The sequence below is a fragment of the Gasterosteus aculeatus genome, chromosome 9, assembly GCF_964276395.1.
Source record: "Gasterosteus aculeatus chromosome 9, fGasAcu3.hap1.1, whole genome shotgun sequence".
Lineage (NCBI taxonomy): Eukaryota > Metazoa > Chordata > Actinopteri > Perciformes > Gasterosteidae > Gasterosteus > Gasterosteus aculeatus.
In genome coordinates, this window is record NC_135696.1 from 8,971,370 (window position 1) to 8,997,941 (window position 26,572).

The 26,572-nt window shown below is 45.1% G+C and overlaps 5 protein-coding genes across 16 annotated transcripts; 2 read left to right on the plus strand and 3 right to left on the minus strand.

The window, feature by feature from the left end:
- The first annotated feature begins 36 nt into the window (after positions 1–36).
- crtac1a (cartilage acidic protein 1a) lies at positions 37–6,012 on the plus strand. Of its 3 annotated transcripts, none has more exons than XM_078108860.1 (14): positions 37–209; positions 975–1,173; positions 1,415–1,611; positions 1,731–1,867; positions 2,004–2,160; positions 2,250–2,384; positions 2,829–2,965; positions 3,049–3,185; positions 3,298–3,380; positions 3,462–3,562; positions 4,047–4,215; positions 4,302–4,447; positions 4,718–4,757; positions 5,438–6,012. In XM_078108860.1, the coding sequence occupies exons 2-14, from the start codon at positions 977–979 to the stop codon at positions 5,563–5,565; spliced, it is 1,764 nt and encodes a 587-aa protein (XP_077964986.1). In that variant the 5' UTR covers positions 37–209; positions 975–976; the 3' UTR covers positions 5,566–6,012.
- An 820-nt stretch (positions 6,013–6,832) lies between these two features.
- Positions 6,833–10,265, minus strand: golga7ba (golgin A7 family, member Ba). Its single transcript, XM_040185907.2, has 5 exons — positions 10,037–10,265; positions 8,915–9,040; positions 8,171–8,323; positions 7,966–8,067; positions 6,833–7,884 (listed from the first exon to the last, which is right to left on the minus strand). The coding sequence occupies exons 1-5, from the start codon at positions 10,082–10,084 to the stop codon at positions 7,801–7,803; spliced, it is 513 nt and encodes a 170-aa protein (XP_040041841.1). The 5' UTR covers positions 10,085–10,265; the 3' UTR covers positions 6,833–7,800.
- Positions 10,266–10,754: 489 nt separating this feature from the next.
- zfyve27 (zinc finger, FYVE domain containing 27) lies at positions 10,755–17,502 on the minus strand. 8 transcript variants are annotated; one of them, XM_040185851.2, is made up of 15 exons: positions 17,209–17,347; positions 16,360–16,663; positions 16,038–16,269; positions 15,856–15,926; positions 15,585–15,771; positions 14,710–14,805; positions 13,869–13,981; positions 13,658–13,776; positions 13,368–13,439; positions 13,089–13,109; positions 12,852–12,872; positions 12,468–12,609; positions 12,276–12,322; positions 12,083–12,164; positions 10,755–11,994 (listed from the first exon to the last, which is right to left on the minus strand). In XM_040185851.2, the coding sequence occupies exons 2-15, from the start codon at positions 16,472–16,474 to the stop codon at positions 11,927–11,929; spliced, it is 1,386 nt and encodes a 461-aa protein (XP_040041785.1). In that variant the 5' UTR covers positions 16,475–16,663; positions 17,209–17,347; the 3' UTR covers positions 10,755–11,926. The 8 variants fall into 8 exon arrangements, with proteins under 8 accessions (XP_040041785.1, XP_040041790.1, XP_040041786.1 ...); XM_040185856.2 differs by lacking the exon at positions 16,360–16,663 and having other exon boundaries at positions 17,209–17,502; XM_040185852.2 differs by lacking the exon at positions 13,089–13,109.
- A 435-nt stretch (positions 17,503–17,937) lies between these two features.
- LOC120824796 (uncharacterized) lies at positions 17,938–22,247 on the minus strand. Of its 2 annotated transcripts, XM_040185874.2 has the most exons (4): positions 21,761–22,247; positions 21,223–21,254; positions 20,925–21,123; positions 17,938–19,667 (listed from the first exon to the last, which is right to left on the minus strand). In XM_040185874.2, the coding sequence occupies exons 1-4, from the start codon at positions 22,125–22,127 to the stop codon at positions 19,141–19,143; spliced, it is 1,125 nt and encodes a 374-aa protein (XP_040041808.2). In that variant the 5' UTR covers positions 22,128–22,247; the 3' UTR covers positions 17,938–19,140. The 2 variants fall into 2 exon arrangements, with proteins under 2 accessions (XP_040041808.2, XP_040041807.2); XM_040185873.2 differs by having other exon boundaries at positions 20,925–21,254.
- avpi1 (arginine vasopressin induced 1) lies at positions 19,227–26,492 on the plus strand. Of its 2 annotated transcripts, none has more exons than XM_040185900.2 (5): positions 19,227–19,338; positions 23,145–23,202; positions 23,898–23,988; positions 24,564–25,004; positions 25,786–26,492. In XM_040185900.2, exons 4-5 carry the CDS (start codon positions 24,634–24,636, stop codon positions 25,985–25,987), a joined length of 573 nt encoding a protein of 190 aa, XP_040041834.2. In that variant the 5' UTR covers positions 19,227–19,338; positions 23,145–23,202; positions 23,898–23,988; positions 24,564–24,633; the 3' UTR covers positions 25,988–26,492. The 2 variants fall into 2 exon arrangements, with proteins under 2 accessions (XP_040041834.2, XP_040041835.2); XM_040185901.2 differs by lacking the exon at positions 19,227–19,338 and adding an exon at positions 22,891–23,031.
- The last annotated feature ends 80 nt before the right edge of the window (positions 26,493–26,572 follow it).

A 26,572-nucleotide genomic window follows, 5' to 3' on the forward strand; every position in this document is an offset into this window, starting at 1 on the left:
AGTACAGATGAGCCATTGGTCAACATTCCGACCGGCACTCTGATTGGTTTTCTGTCAAGCCCTTACACAAGCTGTTTTGTAAAATCTAAAAGCTGAAGTTGTGTAAGGTGAAGAATCTCAAAGACATACGTATTTTTTATGCTACTCAGTTGACTCTCGTTGCTGCAGGGAAGTCACATCATTTACATCTCTACACACTGAGCGTGCAGGTAAGACATGACCAAATGCCTGTCTTCAAGAACAAGCAATGAGCATGAAAAACAGGATGCTGCAGGATCATATGGTACATGATCATTACTAAAGATTCAACAGTAAAACCGACTTGTCATTAATAACCGTAAATAACATCTCAGTTTTCACTTTATGGACGCAATTCCAGCATCTAGGAATTTATTTTATTTTCACATCATTATTTTGGCTTTTCTTTACACATTACTGTTTTGTGTTCAACGTATGCATAACCTTGTTGGACTCTTAAATACACTCTCTTCATGCACATTGTCTTTATTGTATTTGCTCATCATCATTATGCCTGTGCTGATTTCTTACAAATGACTCGTGCACAATCTGTATTAGGGCGGCACGGTGGCGTGGTGGTTAGCACTGTTGCCTCACAGCAAGAAGGTCCTGGGTTCGATTCTGCCCAGTGGCCTTTCTGTGTTGAGTCTGCATGTTCTCCCCGTGTCTACGTGGGTTCTCTCCGGGTTCTCCGGCTTCCTCCCACAGTCCAAAGACATGCTCTGGGGATCAGGTTAATTGGGGACTTTAAATTGCCCGTAGATGTGTGAATGGTTATATGTCTCTGTGTGGCCCTGCGATTGGCTGGCGACCAATCCAGGATGTACCCTGTCTATCGCCCGAAGTTGGCTGGGATGGACTCCAGCCCCCCCGCGACCCTGTGTGCAGGATAAGCGGTTTGACGATGGATGGACAATCTGTATTATTAACTGAAATGCATTACCCATCTCTTGCAGTGATGTGGGGTTCTGGTGTATTGCTGCTCCTGGTTGGACTCTGGTATAAGTCCCACGCCCAGAGCTCGGAGCCTATGTTCCAGGATGTAACACAGACAATGCTCCCTCCAGACAGTCTGCACAATCCCACACAGCTAAATTATGGAATGGCTGTAACAGACGTGGATGGGGACGGTGACCTTGAAGTGATTGTGGCTGGGTGAGTGTGAAAATTAGTTTGTTGTTTCTTATGTTCATTTCTCTGCACAGCAGTGGTAGACTCCGGCTGTGTTAGGGACAAAACACTGCACCAGCTGCACACAGTGGGTCACAAGCACGTAGAAAGCTAACATTTTTTCAATTTTAAGGCCAGACCAGCCAAGACGGCACTGAATTATATTTTCTACAACAGAAAGGAAACCAATACGGGCAAAACAAATGTGTTTGCTGTTATCCTTCAGGTACAATGGGCCCAACCTGGTGCTGAAGTACAGTCACACTCAAAAAAGGCTGGTGAACATTGCTGTTGATGACAGCAGCTCTCCATACTTTGCCCTGAGGGATCAAGCAGGAAATGCTATTGGAGTTACTGCTTGTGATGTGGATGGAGATGGACGTGAGGAGATCTACTTCCTCAACACAAACAATGCCTACTCTGGTAAAAAAAAAAAAGTGCATCCTCTGATATATCCTCAACATTTTTTACTAGAGCATTAATTTCAGGTAGATGAAGGATTTCCCTCATAATAACTGGTTTAATTTTTTTTTTTAATGCAGGCAGAGCAACCTACTCAGACAAACTGTTTAAATTTCGGAATGGCCGCTTTGAAGATCTTCTAGGAGATGAGCTTAATGTGCGTCGTGGTGTCGCCAATGGGATGGCGGGACGTTCGGTTGCATGTGTTGACAGAAAGGTCAGTGAACCCACTCTGTTAACCTATTCAGGAATTCCCACTATCACATCTGCTCTTTTTTTTGTGTTGTGATTTCTCAATGATTCCATCCCAAGAAAACCGCCCTCTCACTCTTCTGGCGGTTGTTGCTCTACAGGGAACAGGCCGTTACTCCATTTACTTGGCCAACTATGCAAGCGGCAACGTCGGTCCCCACGCTCTCCTCGAAATGGACGAGGCGGCCAGCGATGTCCCCAACGGCATCATCGCTCTGTCTGACGTGGCGGCCACGGCCGGGGTCAACAAGCTCACAGGTCGGGCGTCAGATTGGAAAGGTCAAGTCTGTGATGTTTTGAAGTGCCCTGAATCGGCCCAAGTACTCGCTGTTGTGCTCTCCGTGCAGGTGGGCGCGGTGTGGTCGTTGGACCAATCCTGAGCGAGTCGAGGTCGGACGTGTTCTGTGACAACGAAAACGGACCAAACTTCCTGTTCAAGAATAATGGAGACGGGACTTTTGTTGACGTGGCAAAACAGTCGGGTGAGAGTCAAAAGGGAAGGGAGGAAGCAGAGGTAGTAGGAGTAGATATACTTTGAATTAAATGTAGTCTTCGAGTGCAGTGTGTGTTATGGCCCATGGTGCTTATCGGTAATGTAAACACTAAAACCAGTAAGGCAGCAGCGTGGCTTTAGGGATGGGAGTATTTAATGGAGTATTTAATGGATTGCCTTGAAAATCATTTGTTAACCACTAAATAGAAAAGGGATTTGCAAAAACCGATGACATTCGTATCACCATCAGTGGTGTTGTTTGTGTTTAGTGCAAATATTACAGTGCTACTACGCTAATAAGACCGTGGCAACCATGGTAGCTGCTAGACGCAAGCATGTTGGTGTTGTCACTTTCAGCATGTTAGCGTGTTAGCAAAGCCCCACTGTGAGTTCAACCTGCCAGAAGCTTTCAACATTGTGTCAACCTCTGAAGGAGTGGGGGACCAGTACCAGCACGGCAGAGGAGTAGCACTGGCTGACTTCAATGGCGATGGAAAGACAGACATTGTCTACGGCAACTGGAACGGCCCCCACAGGCTCTTCCTGCAGGGCAGCGACTCTAAGTTCAGGGTAGGAAAAGTCGAGCAGGGCCGTGTCGTAGAAGATTTAGTCCGTTTGACAGAGCGATGCTTGACAGTGTTCCCTCTGTGCAGAACATTGCCGCTGGAGGATTCGCAGCCCCCTCACCTGTTCGCACAGTCATCGCTGCTGACTTTGACAACGACAAGGAGCTGGAGGTGTTTTTCAACAATATTGCGTATCGAGGCAATGCCGCTAACAGGCTCTTCAGGTAACTTTTCCCTTTTTATGTCAATACATAGTCTAACAAGTTGAACTATTAAAACAGTCGATTTCTTTTTACATAATTAGCTATATTTAGATGACTGTGTGTTTGTTTGCAGGGTGTCAAGGAGAGCAGGTGCAGACCCGTTGATCCAGGAGCTCCACGTGGGAGATGCTGCAGAGCCGCAGGGGCGAGGAACAGGTCAGCTGAGGAGAAGAAACACAGCTGTCGGATAAAGTCCTTTTGTGAGTCACTTCAGAGAAAGCTGTTTGTTTCGGACAGGTGGCACCGTGACAGATTTAGATGGGGACGGACAGCTGGACCTGCTGCTGGCACATGGAGAGAGTTTCCAGCAGCCAATCTCTATCTTCAAGGTCACACAGGTGTGTGTGTGTGTGTGTGTAGCGGTTGTACTCTTTCTTGCGTTGTGTTGTTAAAATCACCACCAGGACACGGACCACATTCGGCTCGTATCGGCCGTTTATTGTGTGACGTTAAGACACCTGGCGAACACACAGAAGTTAAGTCCTCAGAAGGAACCTCGTGGCATCATAACTGCCAAACAGAATGAAACACATGAGCTAGTTGAATTTAGCATTAGCCTTTTTAAGGGGACTTTCTACAGCCAACTTACCAGTTACACACCCTGCAGCAGACTGACTTTTTAGCTACAGGGTGTCGCACCCACGTCCGCAGTGACCCACTAGAGGGCACCCACGTGACACCCTGTCATGACTCTTAGCAATGGCAAGTGGAGTCAAACACCTGTTACGTGTGTGTGTGTGTGTGTGTGTGTGTGTGTGTGTGTTTAAATTGTGTTAATGTGTCTTTGTGAGACTCATAAACTAAACCGTGTCACCTCACCAGGGCTCGTCCAACAACTGGCTGCGGGTCGTCCCTCGCACCCAGTTTGGCTCCTTTGCCCGGGGAGCCACGGTGACCGTCTTCACCAGTCGGAGTGGAGCACACACACGCATCATTGACGGAGGTTCGGGGTACCTGTGTGAGATGGAGCCTGTCGCACACTTTGGTTTAGGTAACTTTCTTTTTCTTTTGCACAGGAAAAGATGTAACTAAGCTCGTGATGCTCAGTGGTATTTTCTTTGTGCGCCTGACTCCCAGGAAGCGATCAGGTGACGGCACTGGGCGTCTCCTGGCCGGACGGCAGCTTCGTCACTCGAACCCTTCAGCCTGGTGAAATGAACTCGGTGGTGGAAGTGCCCTATCCCAAAGAAGGGGAATCTTCTCTGCTTGCTAATGAAACGCAGGTACAGAGAACAGATCCACGGCATGAATTATGAACTCGGGTAATGTTCAATGGTCCTAAAAACACGGTCATTCACTCTCACTGTCAATTTCAGTTTTGAAGCATTTTTTTAACAAAACAGCAGACAAGACGAGTCTCTCGCTTTCTTTTTTATTGTTGTCAGTAACATTACTGATCACTAATACACATATGTTCCTTCCTTCAAAATTCAAAATAAATTACAACGTTGGTTTTGGATCCCAATAAATGTAATTTTTTTCTTTTTGTTTAGTGTGGTGACGGGTTTACTGTCAAGAATGGCCGCTGTGCAGGTAAGAAAGCTATTCACTGCTTTAAACAAAGTGCTTCAAAATCAAATATTTGTTTTCTATTTAATTTCTATTTATGTTTCTACAGGTCTGTGAGGAAAATCACTTGATATGCAATCAAAATGTTCCATGACTGTGGAAGATACAATGTTACAGAACGCATGGTTTTAAAAAACTTTCCTTTTGTCTGCCCTGTAGGGGCTTCGTTGTTTTCTTTACTTATGAGTAGTTTTAATATTTTTGTTTTCATCAGTTTTCTCTTAACTGCCTACTTCTACTGCAACTCTTTTAATAAACTCCTGCAATTCACTATGGTCAGATTATTACTTCATACAACAGTCATTTAGCTTTAGCAATGCTTTGAAACGCTGTGTTAGTCTCCGTACACCTTTTGACTGTCGGTGGCAACAAACACAAACTATTGCTGTCTGCGTGTATGAAGACAGCAATACTTTGTGTTTTCAGTAAGACCTTAAGCCATCTGACACAGACTAGCTGTAACTATCACAGTATTACTACTAGTAATTAGTATTAGTAATAGTCACTATTACTCACACCTTCCCTCCACGTGTCTGTCTTCCTATTGTTGTTTCAACCAGTCATACCGTGTTGTCCTAATTTGTCTTTCCTTATCTTCCTCCTCCATTTTTCCTCTGCCCCATCCTGTCCCTCCGTTGTTGCAGCTTTGGCTTCATTTTACGATGGCGTCCGCTCCCCATCTGTCTCCGCGTTCGCAGACTCCCGTTGTATGACTGTTTTACTACAGTGTGCCGTGGCTCTCTCTGCACTGGCAGATCTCAGGGGATGGTAGTCTTTAGGGTAGCAACGCTACAGTAAGACAGCCGGGACCCAGCATCTGCTCGAAGGCTCGACTTTCTATTACATGCAGTCACAGAGAGTCTGTTCAGAACGCACATCCAAGCAGATGGGTGCATGCAGCCGTCCCTCCGTGCTGTGAGGGAAGACTAAAAAGGGGGTTAGTTTTCGTACGAGCCTGCATGAAAACACGACAGAATTTTCCTGACTAAAGCTTGTAAAGTCAAAATAAAACTTTTTGAAAAAATCTGACATTTAATATTGAGTATTTTTAGAGAATGACAGGGACCTATCATGAAAAATACCAGCCCTTTGAAACTTCAAATTCAAATGAACATGTCACAATATTAAATGTGAGAGAGGGCTAACATGCATAACGTAAAATAAATAAAAATCCTTGTATCTATTGCATCTCAAACTTTAAATAAAAGCTGCAAGCAGCATTGATCTGTGCATTTATTTCACCATCTGTGTGTATTTCCTTTGTAGGCCAGTGTCTTTGTAAGTTGCTTTGGATAAAATCTAAATGACATGTAATGTAATATGTTTAGCCAGGTTTTAATTACTTCTGAGTGACTCAAAGTTACATGCGGTGAAAACAATATTTTCTAGAGAAAGAATAACTGAAACCAAAAAAAGGGCCGATGTAGAATTAAATTCCTTTACATTTTGGCCTGGCTCGAAAATGAATGAAAACATTTGAATTGAATTTATTAAGTCAATTCTGCATGTGTTGACATGCAGACGTCCTCAAGCAATGGCTTTTCATAAAGCATGTCAAGTTAGGGAGACTTTTGACTGATTTTACTTGAGTTACAGCTTCTGATGCATGACCACGTAAAACTGCCACATACGACGTCTTTCTATAAAACCCAAAGCTTTTGTTAACATTTAATCACAAAAGGTTTTTAGATGTAATGATCAAACTTTAAGTTGATGCGATTAACTCCCCAGAAGGAGTTTGTTAAATAACAGCGCCTGGAAAACTAAAAGTAAAACATGACCAATCTGACTTTTCAGTCTGATGACTAGTATAGAAATGTTGATTAATGACGCTTTAATGACTGCTTTCCATTTAGGAGCTCTAGTTGCAGCACCTTGTAGTGGTGCATGCTGGGTTATGGTCATGCCTGAATGGAAAAAGGTCATCGTTAATGTCAGAGCCATCGGGTGCTTTTCCTGCTGTGATGACCCAACATGTCTGCCGTAGTGAATGTTCTGTTTTGTTTATTTACAGTTCAACAGCAGGAATACGAGCAGTGCACGCGTGATGGAACAGTATTTATTTGACGGCAGTCATATATAGCTCAAAGCCATGTGTATCAACCAACAAGCAGTACAAAAGTTATTCTCTTGCACAAAATGTCCCCAAAACAAATGACACATTCTCAATTGTTAACCAGTTTTTGGCTGTTATTGTTCTTTGGAAGCTTGTTCAGAAATCAAGGAGGTGTGGGTGTATTTTAAAACACGACAGGTAAGATCCAGGAAGACTTTTTGATCCGTTCTTTGTCTACTTACTACTGCATTCAATGCACAGTACGTCTTTGCATAATCTAAAATTTACCAATCGTAGGTCTCACTCCTTCACAAGAGGTTAGTACTTAGATATGTTTGTGTGTCTAAAAACAAAAAGATCTGCCACATAAAATACACAGTTGGATTGAATGACATTCATCTGCTACCAGACAGCATGATTTACATCAGAGGTCAAAGAGTTGTTCAGTTTTTAGGTTTGGTGAAACGTTGTGATGCCTTCAGATGCTTCTACGTCCTCCTTACATTTGCAAAAGGTTCAGTCCAATTCGGTCCGTCGTGATGCAGCTGAGGTACGAGGTTCCATGAGGCTTGTGGTTGACACTCCCTTCCTTCCTTCCTTCCTTCCTTGTCACCCACCCGATTAAACATAGCGGCGGTAAATTTGACAAAACACCAAGGAAGGTAATGGTACGATCACAGCAGCAAAATGGTTATTTTTTCTTTTTACCGAGACGTTGCGTCGTACAGTAACGCGTCCGTGTACCGTGCAGACAAACTACTGCAGCCTGTGTTGACACCTGCAGCATGTGACGGCACGTCCGTTGCAACGCGCCAAGAGCTGGTGAGTCCTTCGTGCGAGCGTAGTTTTGGGATGTGCGGGCAAATTGTGGGAACAAGAGTAACATTGTTGTCCGAAGTTCTCCGGGGCTGGAGGTGATCGGGGAGGTTCCGGCCGTTAGGAAGTAGGGAGTCATCGCGCGGTGCTGCCGGACACGGAGCTGCTTCCCGAGCTGGAGCCGCTGGAGCCCCGGTCCTCGTAGATGGAAATCTCTATCTGGTGGGAGAGTTAAGGGAGGAAAAAAAAGTGCCGTGGAGAAACGTTTATTAAGATCCAGAAACTTCTACGCAAGGATACAACACGCATTCCCCGGTCTATGGGATCTGTGACCAGCAGCCCTCTGGGAGCGTAGACCTTCTCATTCTGCTCCTGTATGTACTTGGCGATCTTCTTCAGCACCTAACGCACAGTACAAAAAAACAAAAGGAAGAATGCTCTGCAAGCCCGGATATGTGATCATCAATCAAATGAGATGCATCTGGCGTGAGGTTGCCAGTCTGACCTTCTCGTAGCGCGTCTCCATGCAGAGGAAGATGAGGTACGCTGTGGCGCAGGCCAGACAGCCCTCAAGGTAGGACTGGCCTCCTATCTTTTCTGCCTCTGCATAGTAGTTGTTCAACGTCTTCACAGTGTCTTCAAACAGCGTCCGCTCAATCTGGAGACACGCGGAGAGTCAAGCGGAGCAGGGTTAGGGTGGAAAAAGCACAGGCTCAGTGCCACAAAGGTCCAAATTCAAATGGGAACCTTTCGGATGAATGATGTGAGCTGTCTTTACCACAAGGACCCCAAATACAACTTTTATACCCATTGTTCTATGTGGCTAACGTCTATATTTGTATTTATTGTCTACTGTTCAGTGTTATGTTGTGTTAACCTCACAACACAAGTTGTGCGAGGAAGGGAGGGATGACGCGGGTACAATATTTTGAAAAGTGGGGTGTTGCATTCCAACCAATTTATTTGTCTTTTTGTAATTCTCAAATACACCTGTCAGATACACCAATGTGGGTGTATGTTCATGAGTTAATACAAGGTCTAAGATGTTTGTATTCGGCTACTGATGAATTGGATCTTTCTTCATATAGACATGGTTGTCTACAGTAATTAATTACCACATAGTAAGGCATTAATGAATAAATGAGCGTAATAACAGTAAAACTCCTATGATGGCTACAATAATACATACAGTTAAATAAGCATGCCGGGATTAAATGACAACCCAACATGACAGCGGCTGTCTCCTCACCCTGCTCTCCAGCTCGGAGGGGAACTTGGTCTGAAACCTGCAGGTGGTCCCTTCGCTGTAGTCTCTCTGGATGAAGACTTTATTAGCCAGAGACGCACTGTGCCTCAACTCCTGCAGATTGTGGAACTGAGGAGGACCAAACACACACACACAATAATAGTGAGGTTTGATACAATATGTCTCTACGAGCCCCCATAAAGAGCTTCATCTCCCTCCACGCTGGCTTCACTCGCAGTGTGTGCAAACAGCAGCCGCTTTGGAAATGTAGGATGATAGAGGAGATGTGATCAATCACTGTCTCAGTGTCTGCACTAAATTCTGCCCCGTCTGTTGGAGCACAGCCAAGCAGTGGACATAGTATCTTTACACACACACACACACACACACACACACACACACACACATTTCATTACAGCTCACAACAGATCGATCCGCTGGGACGTGATGAGGCAGATGAGGGCCGCCCAGCGTCTTGTGACTAAGTGTGTATGCAGGGACAATGTGCAATGTGCACGACATAAAAGTGTATCCCGGATAACCAACAACTGTTTGGAACTATCATATATATTTGTTTTTAATGCATTTCCGATTCAGGCTGAAATATAGCACCGAGGAAGGTCCTAGCGGCGTGGCTTCTGTCCATGGTGCTGAATGCGTGTGTGTGTGTGTGTGTGGTCACCGTCCACAAAACCACCGGATTAACGGGGCGTCTCAACAGACAAAAACACCAAAACAGCTTATCGTTGTTTCTGACCCGGTCGCTGTTTCCGTGCTTTATGGAAACAGCGACCGGTCTGAAGCTGAATTTCAAAGTTCCTTTTTTTAGCGATGTAATTCATTCATTTTCAAACAGGCAAAACGCGTTTATATAGATAATAATTTAGTTAAAACGGCCGCTGCGCGGACGAAGCTTGCATGATGATGGCAATAGGGCATGATTGTAATGTAGGGCATGATGGTAATGTAGGGCGAGAGTGAACCGTGTGCAGCCCGCGCGCCCTCGTTGTCCACGGCGGCTGCACCCGGTTTGTCCACCTGGAAGTACCGTTACGGCTGTGAACGCTCGTGGAGGCGAATGTCAGCAGGGGAGGGAAACAGAAGAACACAGATAACAGGTCTTACCTCTGTCGCCATGTTGCCACCCGCCGCCGTGGGAACGCGTCCCTTCATGCGCTGGAATCGCTTTAAGTGGGACAGATTGGAGGAGGAGGAGAGGGGAGGGGCGGGGCGGAGGGCGCATGGGGCGGGGCGGATGAGAGGGGCGGGGCTACCGCGTTCAGGTCGTATTAATCCTTTTTTCCCCCCCACCGTCCCCCAGCGGGAGATGTGGATGCATGTGCAGTCAGCCACGACCCTGACTTTAAGACGGATGATATACAATATAGATGTTTATTTTTAAGCACAAACAGTTAAACCATTGTCACGGCAATAAACAAGTTAAATATTAACAAATATTTTTGCAACCGGATGCAATTAGATATTGCTTATACAAAATATTGTTTTACTAAAAGCGCCTGATGAGACCAGCAATGTGCTGCAAGGTCTGTCTAGTCAAGTCTATTTGAGGGTAACTGCAGATATTGGGGATTATTGAGGGATGAAAAACCAAACAATCACGTGGTTTATATGAACACACAAACTGAAGCGAAGCGGTCAATAAATTCATTGGTATTTAACTTTCAACAACATTCTGAAAGTCTTGTGGTACTCTGTGTTTTTACTACAGAATTTTTGTGTTCTTTGCTAACTTTGCTTCTATGCCTCTGGAGACGAGACAGCAGAACCTGAAAGAAATCCTCACTTTAAAAAAAAAAAAAAAAATACATACATACAACACGTGAACCATTGACCATGAGTTTATTTCAACAGTGGCTTTTGCATTCATTAAATAAGGGTATCATACAGAGACTTGATCTTTAGGTCAAATAATAACTTGCATCTGGAGTTTTAAATTAAATATATTAGATATAGTTGAACGATTTATAGTTAGTTTATATTGGATTACAATAAAAGCAAAGCAAACTATTACAATCATACGTGTCTGAATCATGTTGAAAACAACCGCTAAAATCCACATTTTGAGGTACGATGCCTCCACATCAATTCTTTTAAGTCCTGCTTGCAAGAGAGTGAGGCTGTGATGACGATTTCAGCGGGTTGTTCAGTCCATTCAATCAACTTTAATCCAGTTGGGTTGACTTTCATCCAGTTAGAAGAGAAGCGGACTTATAGGCTACTGATTCACTCCAAAAACGGACAAAAGGGAAATAGTACAACCACGGTGAAGGACCTATTTGATCATTCCAAGTAGAAAAAGCCTCATTCAGCGTCCCGCTGAACACGATCTGGACTACTTGTCTAAACGGTTATTCATTGCAGGCCATGCAATTTTTGTTTACTGCCATAGTCCTATCTATTCCGCTCATGGGATCTCCTCAAGCTTGTTACTGATGACCTGGACAAACCCAAAAGTAATCACATGACATCACTGACCAGCTACAGGTTTACAGGACAGTAAACAACGTCAGCTGGCCAGCCCACACACGGTGTCAAAGCAAAACAAAGAGCTCCATTTAGTGGTGCATCCATTATTTTGTTCATCCGAACAAACCAAATTCAGACTGCCAGCTTCTGCTTCCGCCATCGCGTTCAACACGCAGGTCCCGTTAAACTGCCGCGCGTGTAAAAAGCGTGTAAAGCGTGTAAAAACCCATCGGTGGCCGATTAAACCGACCCCACCAGCCCAGACCTGGCCTCCACCCTGCGCATTGTGCACCTCCCTCTGCCCAGCAAAGGGTACAAGTGCTTTAACTGCGGAGCCAGTCTGGTAGATTCATAAAGGTCCAGTTCTTCATTGAGAGTTGAAACAGGAAAACATTTAACATCTTACAGTAGAAGTCCCAGACACGACATTGACACGGCTTTTGAAAACCAAGGCATGTTTGAGGGTGTTTCAGTGAGGAGGGCGAACAGCGATCGGCCTCCGACGGACCGGACTGAGCTGCCTTCTCTTCATGACTTGATGAGAGAGGAATTACAGGCAGCACAAACAAACACGGTCTCTCTCTGGGCCTCAGGAGCTGAAGAGGAGAGAACGAGTTGGATTTAAGGTACTATGCAACTTTGCCCGGCCAACAAAGACGTGTGAAAACAAGTCCGTATTCTCACCCGTTGCCCCCATGCAAGATCTCAGCACCTTGAAGGAACAGCAACGGGAACAGAAGCTGTTGCCACAGTTACTGCAGTTCCTCTGTAACGCAAAGACGCATCGCATTCAAGCTTGTGACAATAGAACAGGAAGACAAAACTAAACAAGATGCTGAGGTGCGGCAGAAATATAGCTCTACGTTCTCAGTCTCACCCTTTTCTTCAGCACAGAGAAGACGGCGTTGCAGCTGGAACAGTTGCCTTTGGAGAAAAACACAACGCGGTAAATGGGATTATGGAAAATGAAATGCAATCATTCAGAGCTGTGATTTAAGTCCAACCACAGACCGCTTCTTCTTTTATAACTGCGCTATATAAAGCGGTGGATGAGTCAGAGCGGACTGACCTGTGCTGGTGGTTGGGTAGCGTTTACGCAGTTTCTCCGTCAGTTTAGACACTTTGCTGCGTATTGGTTCGTTGCGGCTCAAAAGACCATTTTCAGAGATGGTGTCATACTCAGGAGCTCCGAGAGGCCCGTCATCATCCTCCTGCGGGGGGGTGGGGGGGGCGGGTAAACAAAGAAAAACTCAGTCGCAGGCCGCGTACTCTGGAATTTGTCTTTCGGGAATGGAATCCTGGCCAAGAAACTCGAGCCAAACTCGGGATTAGCATGTGAATTTCAGCCGGCTCGTGCGACGGGATTAATGGAGACAACAATTCTAGGCCTGTAATTCTAGAGTCATTATTACTACTGCATAACTCATGTCAAGGGAACTGGTAATGCACTTACCACTAGGACCAAAGGGGTCTCCTTGTTAGGCAGCAGAACAACACATGAGAAAAATGTTACCCACAAACACTGATGACATTCAGTAAGACGACGCAGCAGCACACCGCCAACCCTGCTTCCAAAAGCAACGCATGGATCACACCGCAAGGTCACCTCACACGGGGATGCTACACATGAGGTTGTTGTTCATGTGTCAAGCAGCTCTTTAATGCAAGTTTAGGGAGGGGACGCACTCACCTGCAGGGACACCGCATGTTTCTGAGTTCACAGGACAGTAGAGACAAACGGGACAAACATAATCACAGGAGGAGTTTTTTCAACCAATCATAGCAAGCTGCAACACTAGCTATTCACATACATAAACGTACATAAGCGGCTTCAGAACACATTCAACCCCACTTGTTGCACTTTATCTGATGTAAATGTAAATGCATTTAATTCACATTCGTAGATCGTTGAGGACAAAATAAACCGTGATAAGAACATGTGGTAGAATCAAGTTAAAGCAGCAGTTACCTCAATGGCATCCTTAAATTCGTCATCGGGCTCTGCCTCTTCAGCCTCCTCCACGCTGCCAGGAGACAGGTCCTGGTACCACAGAGGCGCACGTATGAAATACTGAATTCATGGTCTCTGTATCAGCAGTGGTTTTGCTATAACCGATGGATTGGCATAACTCTCTCAGGATAAATATTTAGAGCAAGGGAAATAGCAGATAAGCTGCTTACAGCCATGGTTGGTCTTAATGTAAATCACAAGGCTTAATTCCCTCAGCATTCAAAACCTACATACAGATGTCCTCTCACCTCCAGACTAGTCGGTGTGGGGGTCTGGTCCAACGAGTGGCCGTGTTCCTGCTCTTCACACTTGCCCTCCGAGGCTTTGGCCCGGCCCGTCTGGAGCATGTTCCTAAGGTCCAACAAGACTGCAACCACAAGAATTAGGCTGATCTTTGCTCTCTGAAGTACGAGCGAGTGTTTGGCCTCGCTTCCCCCCCCCCGGAGAGGACGAACTAACCTCTGCAGAAGTCTCTGTTCCACAGGAAGACGGTACTGTTGAGCCCAGCGAGCACCCAGCCCAGAGGGGCAATGTAGAGCAGGCACGCAAATATTAACATCCCTCCGTAGCACCTGGAGAGACAAGTGTCAGGTCCCACTCACGCACAGAACACCAGAAGAGTTGATAATAAAGTACCACCACGCAGTATTTAAGATAAGCCGTTTACAGGAACTAACATATTACACTGATATTCCAGATCACACACCATCACATGCCCAATGAAGTGACATTCGAAGTCGCAGCGGGACATTTACTTTTTTTCTTAAAATGGATCGTTTGGGTGAATTTGAGTATTTTCACTGCTTAATCTGCCATCAAACAGCCTTTTCCAAAAGGAAAGAAATGTATCTACGCTTCAATTCTCTCTCACTACATTTCCATTCAAGAAAAACATTCAAAATATAGCATTAACTTAAACTAATACCGATACCATTTCCTGGTACTACGGTTTCTCAAAGCTGCCATCTACCGTTGACTGGCAAGATAATTACGCAAGTCCAAACATCAAACCAAAACATAAAACCAAAACAAATAATAATATATCATTAAATAAATATGCTCATCCTGCACAAGACCTAATGTGATTTAAGGTTGCGGTAAAATGCTGCATAAATGTACTTCACATTTCTTAAAAGTACTAGTTACTGGTAGTAACTCCGTGTTAGTGGGGTGGACACACAGAGAATAACGAGTCCAGGAGCAGAACATTAACCGTGGTTAATGACTCGCCTGTTGAGCGATGTCTACTCAACTACCGCTGATATTGTGTGTGTGTGTGTGTGTGTGTGTGCGCGCACACCTTGATGACTTGGTGTGATTGTCCCAGTACAGGACCTTGTAAAAGGTTTCTGCTAACAGGCAGGCAGAGGACAGCATGTCATCCAGGTGCTTCAACCTGGTGGAGAGAACACACGCGGTAAGAGAAAACGCGGCACAAGAGCAACGCGGTGTACAAATGTCCTGTAGACTCATGTTCCCAAGGTGCGAGCCACGGTTCGATATTATACATTTAAATAGTATAGGATAGGCATTAGGTAAACATATATAACAGATTTAGATGCCACAAGACAATGATTGCGCACAGAAAAACAGACACAAACTTTCATTGCGTATTTACCACACACACACACACACACACACACACACACACACACACACACACACACACACACACACACACACACACACACACACACACACGCTGATCCATTAAAAAGAAAAAAAGGCAACTATTTCCATAATTCTTAACAGAAAAATTATCAAGTGTGGCATTTTCAAATATTATTGAAATAAAAACTAGATCAGTGGTCCTCAAATGGGGGTGAAATGTTCTCAAAAACATTTTTAAAAAAAAAGATAGTGTAATTTCATGAACTCAAGTTTCTTTGTATTCAGTACACAATTACATTTCATTATCTTAAAAACCCAGAGTCGCCCCATACGAGTTTGCGTCGACCCAACCTGACACACGCCCCCTGTCAGCACCTGTCAATCACTGCAGCCTTAAAAGCTCAAACAAAGGAGTTGTGGTTTGAAGAGGCGTACTTGGCTGAGAGGAAGTATTTTGTAGGGCGTACATTACTGACAAAAGGTTGAGAACCACTGAACAAGTCATTTTATAGACTCTAAAATGAGTCAGTAGTTAGCCTTGCACACACAACCGCGTCCCCTTACAGGTCTTTGACTTCCAGCATGGCTTCCTGTTTGGTGAGATGCACCGTCAGCAGGTCCCTGCGGTGCACAGCGTGGTAGCGCCTCTTGTGGAGCTCGGAATCTGAGGCTCTTCCCCCGTACCTGTCCTGCAGGTAGCCCAGGGCAGCAGGCGCCGCCACCGCCACCACGCCCACCGTGATCCAACCCACTGACACCAGAGAGGAAGACACGACAGCCAGTTCATAAAGGACTCTCATTAGACATCAAACAAAAGTGCTCGTCCTCATCCTACCTTCATTAACGGTGCAGAAGAAACAATTGAGGAACATACAGACAAACAGAGAGCACACAGGCATCTTCCATCTGAAAAGATAAAAAAAGATGAGTGAATATTACAATATGCATTTGGCTCTACAAAAGCTATTACATCATGTGATGCCCGGCCAGGCCACAGGCAAACACGCACATACCCACCTGAGCAGGAAGCGGCTCAGCTCCACTGCATCTGCAGCTGGTTCTAGAAAGAGAGCCATTCTCTTATAGGACACGACCATGTTGAAGAGGTCAAAGTTTGGCGTACATCGCGGACTTCCCAACTCAGAGGCATCTGGGGACGCGAGGGTCTCTTTAGATAATGTGTGTGCCAGCTCCCCCACGTCTCCCGTACCATGGGAGGGGTCCTGGGACCCGCCTTGCATAGCCATCCCTGCACACAGTGAGGACAAGACGGTGAGTCAGGATTCACGGGGTGAATTGATTGAAAACATTGCTGACTGGGTGTTGAGTGTCACACGACCCAAAAGAGAGCTACTCCAAATGGTCAGAGCTATTTCCCCCGTTTGGCAGAATGGAAAAGTTAATAATGAACCCGTCCGACTGCTTGTTCTGCAAAGCGGGGAACTTGAAAGCATCCTAGGTGGTGGCAGGTATGCTGCTGAATCTCAATCAGCTTATAGGCAGAGCAGCAGGTCTTTTACGTGTCCGCTGGGAGACACCACGCCACCAGTGAAAGCAGCCTGCGCGTCTCGGAGTAGAAAATGTTAAATAATGTGGAAACCAAGCTGCAGCCAGCTGACTTAGTGCACGTTCCCAGAGAGCACCTGTGAACACACCGACAGAGGCGCTTAAAAAAGCTTCAACCTTTTGAGTTATAATTATAGTTACGATAATCACGTAAACACATAATCAGTAAAGGAATTGAGCCACAGTAAGCTGTTTTTTTTTCAAAAGCCAATATTTATCGACAGGCTCACAGTACGGTTTGTGTCAATCAGGAATGGTTAATGATTTGCTGAACCCCTAAAAGTCCATTTTCTTTACAATTGTGTAAGTTCTTCCGACAGCGTCCCTGAATTAGCAAAGTAACCAGTGCATTATGCTTTAAATGGTATCATGACTTCCACGGAAGTGTCCACATCAAGTACGTCATATATTATTCACGTGCCATGTTGTCAACACAAGCGCTCCCAGCCGGTAACGTGACACGTATATCACGTAATTACGGTATAAACACGTTACACGCCGGAGGCCGCCGTCACACCGGGAAGCTCGCTCGGCTCGCTCGCATAAGGACTCTGTTGGAGACGGTATTCGTTGCTGACCTCTCTACGGACAATACATAAAGAAGAAGAAGAAGACAACATACCGAGAGCCGAGAGTCCAGCAGCAGCAAGTCTTGAGGAGCGAGCAGCCGAGAAGTGCTCAGGCGTCACTAGCGAGTCCCAGTGGCATCGTCGGCCCGAGAAACCCCCGAATCCACGGGAGGGTTCCGCGTGGACGGTAACCCGCGGACCGGCGCCCTGTGGCGGTCGTCTGCTGAGAAAGTCAAGGGGCCGCGGAGGTGTTCAGTGTGGCTGCTCGTCCTAGCGGGCTGGGTTAGCTTCGTCCTGTTTTGAGAACGTCCGCTTCCTCGTTTAATCCAGGCCGAACAGTCGAGTGCAGAGAAAAAGGGCGGATTTCCTATAGAGTCGATCACAGAGCAGAGTGATCTGACTGATTTGGGCGGTGCTTAAAATGGTTTGGGCGGTGCAATTAAAAAATCAATAAAGCGGCTATCTGAAAGTTAGATGTAAACATATATACAGAATCTGAATATTCTCTTTAAAATACAAATTTAAGTCAAATTTTTGAATAAATGACTTTCTTTACTTTATAGATATTGCTTCTCTCTCATTGGAAAATCGAGACCCTATGAATATATACATATTAATTTCAAAAGCTTAAATAAAAAATGTCTACTTCCCTAAAAAGCATTCTTTACAGTAAATGTGTGCTGGAGAAGTTTTCACCTCAAATGGAGTGTTGCACCAACAACTAAGCTGTGCTTTTATGTACATACCGAACTTCAAACTCAGATTTGACCACACACAACCAATTTCTGAAAGAGGACTTTAATATTAACCTAGTAATATAATGCCTTGTTGAAAGTGATGCATTTACAGAACAGCTGGAGAACACACAGGGCAGGAGGAGGCCAACGTGGAGATTGAAGGAGAACACATCCCCAAAGAGCAATAGTTCATTCATACTATTTTTGTCACCGACAGTTTCAATATACCTAATGACTGTTTTAGATGACATAACTTCAAACTGCAGCCCCGAGCTCTTTGTGAACTTTTAAAATTCTGTCAATCCTATTAAGTGTTTAAAGGTGAAACTAGAAGTGCTTTGTGTGGATTGTCACAGGGATTTAAAGTAAAATACATCCCTGAAAGTGCTGTTTATTATAATCCCTTCTCCACAGGACAGAAGCAGAACTCTGCAGCTGTTGATGGATATTTGATGGTTTTCTGCAGGAATATGGGGCTTGGTTCTGGTATGTGTGCACGCAGGGAAAAACTAAAAGTGGTAATAGATAAAGCCTTAATCCTAACCTAAATACAATGTTGAAACATAAAACATATAATGGGGCGAGAGAGGAATACACACACACACACGCACGCACGCTTTACTGATACCTGAACCATGTTTTCATTTCAGAGGGAAATTTTGCCATTTCAAAAAGGTACACACGCACAGCCTTTAGTACGGTGGTGCAGTAAAACAAACACATACGTTGTCCACAAGTATTTGACGAAATCAATGGTCAAATAAACTAAGCAATTGACAACAAAAAGCAAAATGTTCATGAGAATCAAACTTTTAGTTTGATTTATCACAAACTTGCTTATATTACCATCGTAAAACCTTGAAAAAAATGGCACTTATAATTATACCAAAATGTTCAACGCTTTACTGCTAAGCTATTGTATACAGAAGTGGCTCATCACTGCAGTATCTATGTTTTGTCTTACTAATAAGAATTAAGCTAATTTATAGCGCAACGTTGAAATACACTTCAGTAACTATGTAGGATTTGACCTCAGCATGAGGCACATTATAGGTCAAAATCGTAAAAACAATACCCTCAATCTCAAAGGGAAGGCCAGAGTTGTGCGTTTCCCTACTATCAGTTTAAGAAACAGACAGATCAATTCAAACTCGGATATTAGCGAGTATGACCCTTTTTTGAAGTTTTACGAGATAAAGATAAGAACGTTCGGCATTGCACACCATCAGCTCTAAAAACAAAGTGTAGCTACTGTAGCTGACTGCTGTGTGAACGCTGGTGGAATTTAAGCCCTCCACAGTTTCTGAAGGACTTCCCGCATTGTCCGCAGACGTACGGCTTCTCCCCGGTGTGGATGCGGAAGTGCCTGGTTAACGCCCCGGAGTGACGGAAACACTTTGAGCAGACCGAGCAGGTGTACGGCCTCTCCCCCGTGTGGATGCGAAGGTGAGTCTTGAGGTTCTCCATGCGGTTGAACTCTCGGTGGCACACCGTGCAGCGGAAGGGGCTGCAGCCCGGCGGGTACAGCTGCAGCCTCGCCCTCTTGCTTCCATCTACAGGCTGCGGATAGAACTGCTGGAGCTTCTGCTGGCACTGGCCGTAGTGCCGCCGTAGCAAACTGGGCAGGTGGAACGTCTGGCTGCAGGACTTGCAGGCGTAGAGGTTGGTTAAGGTGTGGCCGGGGTTGCGGCTGGTCCGCACGTGGACTCCACAAACCTGCGGGGGGTCTTCTGGAACGGGAGCGGGTTCTGCCAACTGGAAGATGTTTGGGAAGTCTGAGAAAAGGGATGGACCAATTGTTAGGGGTGAAGAAGGGATTAAACTGAGAAAATGTCATTTATTTTGATTCAAAGTCATTTATATTTCGGAAGGATTTAGTTGGCGGGTTTGACTGTCACATTAATATCATGCAAAGACAGATTACATCATTTGTAGAACCAATCTGTTGGAGCCATAATGCAGGTTTTTGGTGATTTTGTTTATCTTGAGGGAAACAATTGAGACTTGCAGTTCCTACACATGAGCACATGGTGGCAAGTCACCATACAATGCACACTGCTAATGAGAACAGGTGTGGATGGGAAGCAGAGCAGTTTTGCCGGCACGATGTGGCGCCTTATGCAGCGCGGTGCCCGTAACAGACAAATGTGATATAATGCAAGGAAATAGTAATTGTATCCGGAGGGCGGATTAAAGGCCTTAGAGTGAATTAAGTTTGAACAGATATCTGATCAGATTCAACATTAGTAGTGTAATGATAAAAATATGTTATAACATTGTCTTGTGCTAAAGCCGTGTCTCAAGTGTCCTGTAGTTGACCCTGATGTGCAAAGCGCAGCATGATACAAAATGTTAGTTTGCAGCTGTGCCCTGAGAAGGGAGGACGGTTGACTCGATCTCATAGAAGCTTCAAAACAAAGGACTCCTCTTCATGGCCTTGGTTGATATCTTATTCTGTACGAAAGTTCTGGATCCAAGTTTTACTTTCATGTCAATTAATAATGATTTGCAGCGGCCACTGAGGAGGATCTTGTGTGTGTGTGTGTGTGTGTGTGTGTGTGTGTGTGTGTGTGTGTGTGTGTGTGTGTGTGTGCGCTACCCTCAGCTTCACCTGGGTTCTTATCTCAACCTGCTTTGAAGCTTCTCGTAACTGGCACGGAGAATGTTCTCCACATGCGTATAAAAACTCAGCGTTTTTAATGCTCGGAGACGTCATTTCCACAGAGCACCGTGATACGAGCCTGTGTATTTGACCTCCTGCTTGCAAGCAATAAATGGACTTTTTTCAACTTTGATCATTCATCAAGACTCTGTTTTATCAGACAAATCATTCTCTTCTACCGAGATTTTATGGAAATATTCCACAACAGTAGATATTTTTTTTGTTGAAATGCTATTTCAGAGAGGGAACACTATGCACTTTGGATGTCAGTTAACGCAGTATTTTACTAATCTGAATAGTGCGTCCCACTCATCTGTTGCCGAGGACATTCTGTACTGGTCCCAGGCATTCATTATGTTTTCAGTCTTACCCTCAGCGAGTCTGGTGCAGGACAGAGACGCGTTTGAGTCTTGGCACTGAATGTCCAGCATTTCTGGTTTCCACTCTTCCAGCACTTTGGACTGAACCGCCGTCATGCACTCCGGGCTGAAATCCTCCACTTTGATGGAGTCTAAACAGCAAGCTGAATCATCCCCCTCGTCCGGCTCCTCCTGCTTGACAGTGAACTGCTTTACAATGGACCCCCCGCTCCGGTTAGGAAAGGTTGGCAAGTCGCATTCTTGAGCTGCCAGTTCATTACACAGCTGGTTCGTGCCTTCTGTCCTCACCTCAGATGGACGAGCGATCTCTTCTCCGACTTCTGTAAACAAAAATATCACAGTGAGCACTTCAGCTTCACACATTGCGCCGCATTATACATATAGAACAACGTAAAAACAGATTCTTGTTGTCTTGCTAAAATAATTAGATCAACGTGTAATTTAACATCGACTGAATGCACACAGTCACACGCTTAGCAACTTTGACCTCTTTTGGTAAATTAAAAACCCCTGTTTAAGATAGTGATCATGAATTAAAAGATTACCAGAGTTTGACCGTGAGAAGAGTAATCAAGGTGCTTCAAACATCTTCACAAATACATTTAAGCACACTGGGTGTTTCACAACAATTTGTGTAGGGAATGTTACAAAATTGTATAACCTCAACTAAAAGATGCCTCATTCACATTACCTTCTAAATATACAAATGAATGAGGGGGGCCTTATTGTGCTTCCATCCAAGTGTTGAACTCCCAATTGACATGTCAGCAAAAGCGTGTGAAAACAGTCGGCCAGACGGTCTGTACACTGCATAGAACCCACGTACCTTCAGTCACATCACAAGCAGCAACACCGCCATCGAGCGCCGGTGCAGCAGAGTCACCGTCCCGATGCTTTATGTCCTCGTGTGCACAGCTGGGAGCCGCAGGAGGAAGATGAGGAGGAGGAGGAGGGCCAGAGTCCAGCAGGTCTTCAGCGGTCTGCAGTCTCCGCTTGAGGGACTCGTTCTCTCGTCGCAGCTCTCCGTAGACGGATCCCGTTGCCTGATGCACAAGCTTCGTCACCTCTTGAACCGCGATCTCCACCGCCACTCGGAAGGCTCCGTGGATCGCTGCGGCGAGCTCCTCCTGCAGGGACAGAGCGGCCTCGGCTGCCTTTTGCCGCTTGTTGGTCTCCGCCGGCTGCGGCTTCATGGCGCATGGGAGCGATTTGGCGTCGTGTTAGGATTAGCTTCTTTTTTTTTTCTCTTTTCTTTTTTTTAAACCAACAGGGTGGCTCGGATATGGATGCCTTGTGTACGCCTGTTTGTAGGCAAAGAGGGGGTTTCACTTCCGCCGACAGCTTGCGACACCTAGCGGCGTAGAGACCCAACTGCACCAGTCAGTAAATAAAAACGAGCTGACAATTAAAATGAGAAACTCAAGTTTATTGTGTTAAACATCCCAACAAGGGTCAAATGGCAGCTTGAACAGCATCCATACTGGATTTAACAAGTGTAAACAAGGCTTTCAGGGCCTCGGCCGTCAGCGACGAGTTTTGTACTCGTCCAAGTGGGAAAGGATCCAGCCAGCGGGCCCGAGGACGGCCAAGGTCATCACCGTCAGCACGAACACGGTTTGCTGCAGGACACGGCCACGTTACTTTCAAAATCCATTCAGAGGAAGTAAAAGATGTTCTCCAGCTTGTGAAAAACGTATTTGAAAAACCCACCAGCACGCCAATTTTGTCTTTAGGTGGTTTGCCGCGGATGGAACAGGCTCTTTGTTGGATCATGGCGCCTGGTATCGGAGCAAGCGCCTTTCGAGCCCTCAGCAGTCCAGCAGAAAGTCCCCTCATGTTGGCTGTAGAAGACTCCTGAGACTAGAGACATGAGACGCAGAGGAAGGGCGCCCTCCTTAAAGCAGCTGGGCTGCGGCACACCTGTCAATAGGTTCACTGTTAATTAAGATGCCTTCAGGAGCCAAAGGAAGAAACATTCAAAGCTGCTGTCTGGAGAGCCGGGTGACTGCTGTCGTCAGATAAACATTTCTTCTGCTCACAACAGTTTCTAGGCAGCATTGGGTCTTTGTTTATGGGAACTATTTGAATGATTAAGTGGTAACCTGTTTGTTTTACACTCACTCAGAAATGCAAGTGGTTTTGATTTTCAACTTTCATTGTTTTGAAGTTAAAGAGGTGTCATAAATCTGTCTGTGCTTGAATTCTAACAGACTGACAGTGATGACTCCCTGGCATGCTGGCCGGTTGTATTGTAGCTCTACAGACATGGTAAGAGAGCTCAGCGGCACACTTTTCTATAGTTTGTTAAAGGATAAGTTTAGTTTCCCAGAGGTCCAATAATATCACTATCAGTAAAGCTCCTGCCACAATGCCATCGACTACAGCTTGTGTGGAGAGAGAACCAAATCAATTCATTTTTTCATTGAGAGATTGATCAAGATTGACGCTGCATTCAGTGTGCTGGTGTCTGGACCTAAAAAACAACTGGTGCATCTAGTCTGTCTAGTCTGAGTCATAGCAGGAGCCATTGGACTTCAGTAGTGAACAAATATATACGTGTTGTTAAGGGGAATCAAACACTGAAGTGAAGCACAGGCGCCCCTATGGGGGTTGTAGTGGGTTTAGGGCATTATATCATGTGGTTGCACCGAAAATTAGAGAAAAAATAAATCAAGCGGAACTGACTTGTTGGAGTTAAAACCACATATAGTATAATGGTATTCATTTTAAAAAGAAGGTACTAGTTACCTTACCGACAGTTATTAAGATTTACTTCCACGAGTGCATAATTATCAACTGTGATGATAAAATCTTAATTTGTTGCAAACAACAGGAATCTGCTCTGTCAACTTTCTTAGACTGGTTGGTGCTGTTTCCCTTTTCTTATTAAAGCGACGCTCGGTTTTGGGAGAGAGCAGTGACGTCATGAATGGATCACCCATTGTTTATTCGTTTACTTGCAGCTCTGCGCGTCATTAGAAGTGGGTCGGCTCGGCATTAGCGTCTGCTGCTGCTGCCGTTACAGTTTGTCTGGTTTAAACTACGGAGGGGAAGGTAAGCACTCTTATCGTACTGCGTTATACAATTTGTTTAAAAACCTTTCGGGGCTTTTCCTTCAGGCTATTTATAGTTTGAGGTAAATAGATGGGGAAATTATACGAGAAAGAGTCAGTCTATTTGAAATATCTGTATATGACAGAAAACCTGAAAAATACCTGCACAAACATGTTAACCTAATACTCCTTTACTCTGGAGAGCTCCTCACTATAATAATAGGCTACAACACAAACTGATATCTGCTTTCTATTCCTTTTCATTGCATATTATAACAACCTTGTCCAGTTTCAAACCAATATGCCTAAAAAGGAAAATTATATTTGGTACTTTTATTGAGACAATACAACCAATAAGGTTACTTTAACTTGATTTGAATAGCAAAAATGGATATCTTATGGCAACATTAGGTAAAATAAATAGCCGGCAGCTCAATTTAATGAACACTTTGTCAGCTATTCTTGGGTTTTGGCTGCTGTAATGGAAATGTGTCTGCTGACTGAAGGCTTGAGCTTTACTTCCCTGTGATCTCATTAGTTTGACCAATTTGGTCTCTCTCCATTCTCCCCCTTCAGCTTACCCTCCCGTCAGCCTTCCACCCCCCCTGATATTGCCCTCTTATCCTTGTATTACCACCTGGACAACATGGCAGAGCTCCCACCATCCACCTCCTCTGAGGATGGCCGGCCGGCTCACTGGAAACGTTCCAGTCGGCGGAGCAGGAAGTCTGGATGCCACAACATCTTCACAGGGGTCAACCTGCAGCAGCTGCACAAGCTCTTCACAGAGGCAGGAGACCAAGACGCCGAACATCGGGCAAAGCTAGTGTGGCGTGGGATGAGTGCGGAGAAGCAGAGGGCAGAGGAGGCCATGGAGGAGGAAGGGGGGGACATGGAGGAAGAGGTGGGGCTGGCCCAGGCCTTGGTGGGGCTCCGGGTCAGAGCGAGGAATAAAGCGGGTATCAGAGCAGAAGGAAACCGAGACCACAGGTGGCTCAGAGCATCAGGGTATCGCAGGTAAGTCACAGTCAGATGGTGGGAGGCCAAAATGTAAAGAAAGCACGCAAAAGGGCTGCGCAGATGAAGAGTGAAGCTTTGTCTTCATTTACAAATAAATCACTCAAAAGTCATCATTGTCCTGCTTTTACATGATTCACCTACTTCTCGAAATGCTTCGTGCAAATAGTCATGTGGCCATGTGCCATGTGCCATCCTCTCTCTCACACACACACGCACACACGCACACACACACACACACACTTGCGCACACTGTCATGCGTTGCTTTCGACATTCCTCACTGTTACAAAATCAGAGCCTTTGGAGGAGTGATAGTGCCACAGTATGGTGGAATGGTGGTGGGAGTACAGGATGTCGTAGTAAGTAATAGTACTAATACAAAATAGTGATCTGTTGGTTTTGTTGACCTTTGATGCAGATATTCATTTACCCCAAAGGAATAACTGGGGATTCCTGGCGTTGTCTTTTCATCTAAATTTGCTTTTGTCCAATATAAATACCAGCAGATCTAATTATATTCCCATCAGCCTCAGTTGTACTTTGGGCTCATTGCCTACTAGCAAATGTTACCATGGTGACGCTCTGGACTAAGAGTGTGCCCTTAATACCGCCTGAGTAGTACACACTGATGTTCATTAGCTCAACCTGAATACAACTCTGAATTAACGCATTACCAAATAAACAGAGTCTCATCTGGGAAGGTATCTGTATAAACAGCTCAGTGTAATAAGTACTAAAGGCCTGTAAAAGTTTAACCAGAGTTACATCTCCGTCTTCCAGGATTGACGAGCCGTTACCCAGCGACACTGTTGGGGACGAGGAGGCTGACGTAGTGCCGAGTTCGGGAGCGTTTCGGCCGGCGGTTGAGGAAGACACCCCAGAGAACCCAAACCCTTTAAAACCTTCCTCCCCGAGGTTGGGAATGGCAAGAAGAGAGGGTGCCAGACACTCTGAACACTACCTCCACCGCATCCTCCACTGACAGTCCAAAGGAATCATGTGGAACAACAACACACACACACACACACACACACACACACACACACACACACACACACACACACACACACACACACACACACACACACACACACGTTGAAGCTGGATCAATACAAAATTGATTCTGCACATGAGGGCTCAGCGTACCGCTGGTAGCCACTTCTACTACTTCATACTCTACATGCAACTTTTACGTTTATAGGGCATCAGGAGTAATTTATCTGACCTCTTGATAAACAGAGGATGAATGTTGAATATTTGTTCCTTCCTTTGAACCCCATGTTTGGTCTCCACCAACTCCTGAGGGGAATATCTGACTCTTTGGCTGCTAAATCATCTGCAGTGTTCACTTGCTATTTGCTAATTGTCAGTGGTTGGTTCTGATCAGGTATTGTTATGTGGAGATTTTAGACATTTTTTGCTGATGAAAACTAAACAGTAATGATGCGGGCCTTAAAACCAAAACAATAAATTGGAAGATACTGAAATGGTGTTGAGGGAATTTAAATCATACTGAGGATTTGTTTGGTCATTAGCGTGTGATTGTTGGACTACAACAACGCTAAAA

Coding starts and splice junctions, on each gene's coding strand:
- LOC120824796 (XM_040185873.2), bottom strand. CDS start 22,127: ATGAAGCCGCAGCCGGCGGAGACCAACAAGCGGCAAAAGGCAGCCGAG. Junction 21,255..21,760: donor TGCTTGTGATGTGACTGAAG/GTACGTGGGTTC, acceptor TTTTGTTTACAG/AAGTCGGAGAAGAGATCGCT. Junction 19,668..20,924: donor CTGCACCAGACTCGCTGAGG/GTAAGACTGAAA, acceptor CCCTTTTCTCAG/ACTTCCCAAACATCTTCCAG.
- zfyve27 (XM_040185851.2), bottom strand. CDS start 16,474: ATGCTTTCAAGTTCCCCGCTTTGCAGAACAAGCAGTCGGACGGGTTCA. Junction 16,270..16,359: donor TTGGAGTAGCTCTCTTTTGG/GTCGTGTGACAC, acceptor CACTGTGTGCAG/GGATGGCTATGCAAGGCGGG. Junction 11,995..12,082: donor ATCTTGCATGGGGGCAACGG/GTGAGAATACGG, acceptor TCTCCTCTTCAG/CTCCTGAGGCCCAGAGAGAG.
- golga7ba (XM_040185907.2), bottom strand. CDS start 10,084: ATGAAGGGACGCGTTCCCACGGCGGCGGGTGGCAACATGGCGACAGAG. Junction 8,324..8,914: donor CCTCCGAGCTGGAGAGCAGG/GTGAGGAGACAG, acceptor GCGTGTCTCCAG/ATTGAGCGGACGCTGTTTGA. Junction 7,885..7,965: donor TAGACCGGGGAATGCGTGTT/GTATCCTTGCGT, acceptor CTCTCCCACCAG/ATAGAGATTTCCATCTACGA.
- avpi1 (XM_040185900.2), top strand. CDS start 24,634: ATGGCAGAGCTCCCACCATCCACCTCCTCTGAGGATGGCCGGCCGGCT. Junction 25,005..25,785: donor AGAGCATCAGGGTATCGCAG/GTAAGTCACAGT, acceptor TCCGTCTTCCAG/GATTGACGAGCCGTTACCCA.
- crtac1a (XM_078108860.1), top strand. CDS start 977: ATGTGGGGTTCTGGTGTATTGCTGCTCCTGGTTGGACTCTGGTATAAG. Junction 2,385..2,828: donor TGACGTGGCAAAACAGTCGG/GTGAGAGTCAAA, acceptor CAACCTCTGAAG/GAGTGGGGGACCAGTACCAG. Junction 2,966..3,048: donor GCAGCGACTCTAAGTTCAGG/GTAGGAAAAGTC, acceptor CCCTCTGTGCAG/AACATTGCCGCTGGAGGATT.